Here is a 2,695-nt window from a genome sequence, read left to right as displayed (position 1 = left end):
AGCACTGTGAGCTAATGTCACACTCAGCACTGTGAGCTAATGTCACACTCAGCACTGTGAGCTAATGTCACACTCAGCACTGTGAGCTAATGTCACACTCAGCACTGTGAGCTAATGTCACACTCAGCACTGTGAGCTAATGTCACACTCAGCACTGTGAGCTAATGTCACACTCAGCACTGTGAGCTAATGTCACACTCAGCACTGTGAGCTAATGTCACACTCAGCACTGTGAGCTAATGTCACACTCAGCACTGTGAGCTAATGTCACACTCAGCACTGTGAGCTAATGTCACACTCAGCACTGTGAGCTGATGTTTTCAAGCAAACAAGTCAAGTCAGAAGCCCCCAGAAGCTGTTGTATCAAACACTCTGCTCTCTGAGTTGCTCAATGAAAAACCTGCCCCACATTTTGAAGCCTGTTACCAGAGAGACTGTTTTTAAATGCCTAACGGTGAATAGCCACACGAGATTAGTAGAATCAACACTTCTGCTTTGACTTAAACCTTTCAGATATTGGATTTACGTGAGGCCTTCTGCAGTGTAGCAGGTAAACATTGTAATCCAAGTAAGAGTGTATGGCTTGATTGTGACACTACTTCGCTGTCAGAATCCCAAGTTCAGTAGGCTCTGGGGGTAGTATTACATATATGATGAGAATTTACACAGAAAGCAGCCCAGGGAGTGTGAGAGAGCCAAATCCATGTCAGTATTGAGCCTTTCTGAACTTTAGACCACAGAGCTAATCAATTGTGACTTCCTTGCTTTAGGTTGAGGAAGCTGGTATCCAGAGAGGTCACATGATTTGTCTGAGGTCACATAGCAGCCTGGCCTAAAATAGCTTGACGTCCTGCTGATAGAAAACAAATGTGAACTCTCAGGGTCATGAGGATTTCCAGTCAACAGCTGTTCCTCCAGCATGTTTAATCTAGACCTGGATCGTTGTGTCATCAGATGCAGTGGCGTGGTCAACAGGAGCGTCCTCCACACGAAGGCACTGAGCGTCCTGTCACGCGCATGTGTGATTGCTGAGTGTGACACAGTGAAATGCCAGGGAATGGCACTCCCAAGCGCTGAGCTTCTTAGAAAGTTCCTAAATTTCCCTAAATCTGGTTTCCAACTTACTAGACTGCTGAGTGAATGTGGATGAGGCTGAATGTCAAGTGAGAACTTTACGGAGAGTCGAGACCCAGGGCTCCCTACAGTCAGAGCAGTTCACAGAAAGTGAAGCCTGTCATTCGGCTGCTGGGTCACTTAAGATGATGACACCGTAATGACCCTTGGAAGGGCAGGCACAGGAAATTAGAGCATGTTATTGCCATTCTGACTCAAATATGTGACGTCATCATGGTCTTTAAACAGTAATCAGTGCCTGCTTGCCAAGACTGAAAAACCTGTCACAAAGATTAGGTTTCATCCTCATTTATTTGTCTTAAAGAGTCCCCCCATAAACACTTTCAGGGATGCCATCTTTATCAGTTCTTTTAGGGTTCTAACTGAACTGACTTCCCTCCTTCCTTCCCCAGGCTGGATGATAGATGCAGACAGTCGCCCAAAGTTCCGTGAGTTGATCCTTGAATTCTCCAAGATGGCCCGAGACCCCCAGCGCTACCTTGTCATCCAGGTACGGTCTGCTCCCCCGCTCCTCCCCAGGAGGATCCTGTAGTGAGCTCACACATCCCTGTAGTACCGCGGCGATGCAGCTCGCTGCCTCCCAGGCTGCACCAGAAACCGTCAGGCATTAGAGCAAGCACAGCTCAAGGTGGACTAAGTCAAGTTCACCATGGGGCCCCCAACTGTCCGCCACTGTGTGAGCCCAGCACACTTGGCGCCCCCTCATCTTCATGGTCCCTTTAGCCAAAGCTTCATATCTGTCTCTGGGGAACCAGGGCTTTGGTGTGGGGCAAATCTGGCTTCAGATTCTTGACTCTCCACTTTAGGTTAACCAAACCAAGCTCATGGAACTTTACAGATTCAGTGAAATAATAAATGCAGAATGCATTGCAGAGCACCTGAAGCAGTTCCAGGAATGTGTGTGTTCTAGGGGGAGGGTCCCCACACCCCCAGGCAAGCACTTCTCCAGCACCAGCTGGTGTCCTGCAATTCAGCTCAGTCTGACACTGTCCACCTGGGACAGCATCAGAGGCCATACTCCTCTGCGTCAGATGCCAGTGCCAAGTCCAGATGCTTCTGACCTACCAGCTAAAGGCTGGAGGTTCTCACTCCCCCTCTGCTTAGGTTCCATTTATTTGCTAGAGCAGCTCACAGAACTCAAGGAAACATTCTACTCACTAGACCACTGCTTGATTATAAATGGATATAATGCAGGAGTGGCCAGATGGAAGAGATGCAGAGGGGAGGTGTAGGGGAAGGGCATGGTTTCCATGCTCTCTCAGGCACTGCGCTTCCCCAAATCTCCACGTGCTCACCATCCTGGAAAGACTCCGAACCTCATCCTTTCAGGCCTTTATGGAGACTTCATTACATAGGCATGATTAAATCATGGACCCCCAGTAGATTTGACCCCAGGCCCTCTGCCCTCACTGAAGGTCAGGGTCTAGACTGAAAGTTCTAACCCTCACATGGGATTCTAATCATGTGGCTCTACTGGTCACCAGCCCCCATCTTTCAGTGCTCCCAAAAATCTCCTCATTAACATAAGAGACACTGAGGAAATTCCAAGGGTTTAGGAGCT

At 48.5% G+C, this 2,695-nt stretch overlaps 1 protein-coding gene across 1 annotated transcript in view; it reads left to right on the top strand.

The window, feature by feature from the left end:
• The window catches only part of EGFR (epidermal growth factor receptor), a 158,601-nt gene that overhangs the window by 148,806 nt on the left and 7,100 nt on the right, over positions 1 to 2,695 (top strand). Inside the window, exon 27 of the mRNA XM_010842153.1 lies at positions 1,527 to 1,624. Within this exon, the coding sequence (XP_010840455.1) occupies positions 1,527 to 1,624 (98 nt within the window). The remainder of the gene's footprint in view (positions 1 to 1,526; positions 1,625 to 2,695) is intronic.

Source organism: Bison bison, unplaced genomic scaffold (genome assembly GCF_000754665.1).
Source record: "Bison bison bison isolate TAMUID 2011002044 unplaced genomic scaffold, Bison_UMD1.0 scf7180017864171, whole genome shotgun sequence".
In the NCBI taxonomy this organism is placed as follows: domain Eukaryota; kingdom Metazoa; phylum Chordata; class Mammalia; order Artiodactyla; family Bovidae; genus Bison; species Bison bison.
Note: the sequence above shows the minus strand (reverse complement) of the source record. Positions and strands in the feature narration are given on the sequence as shown.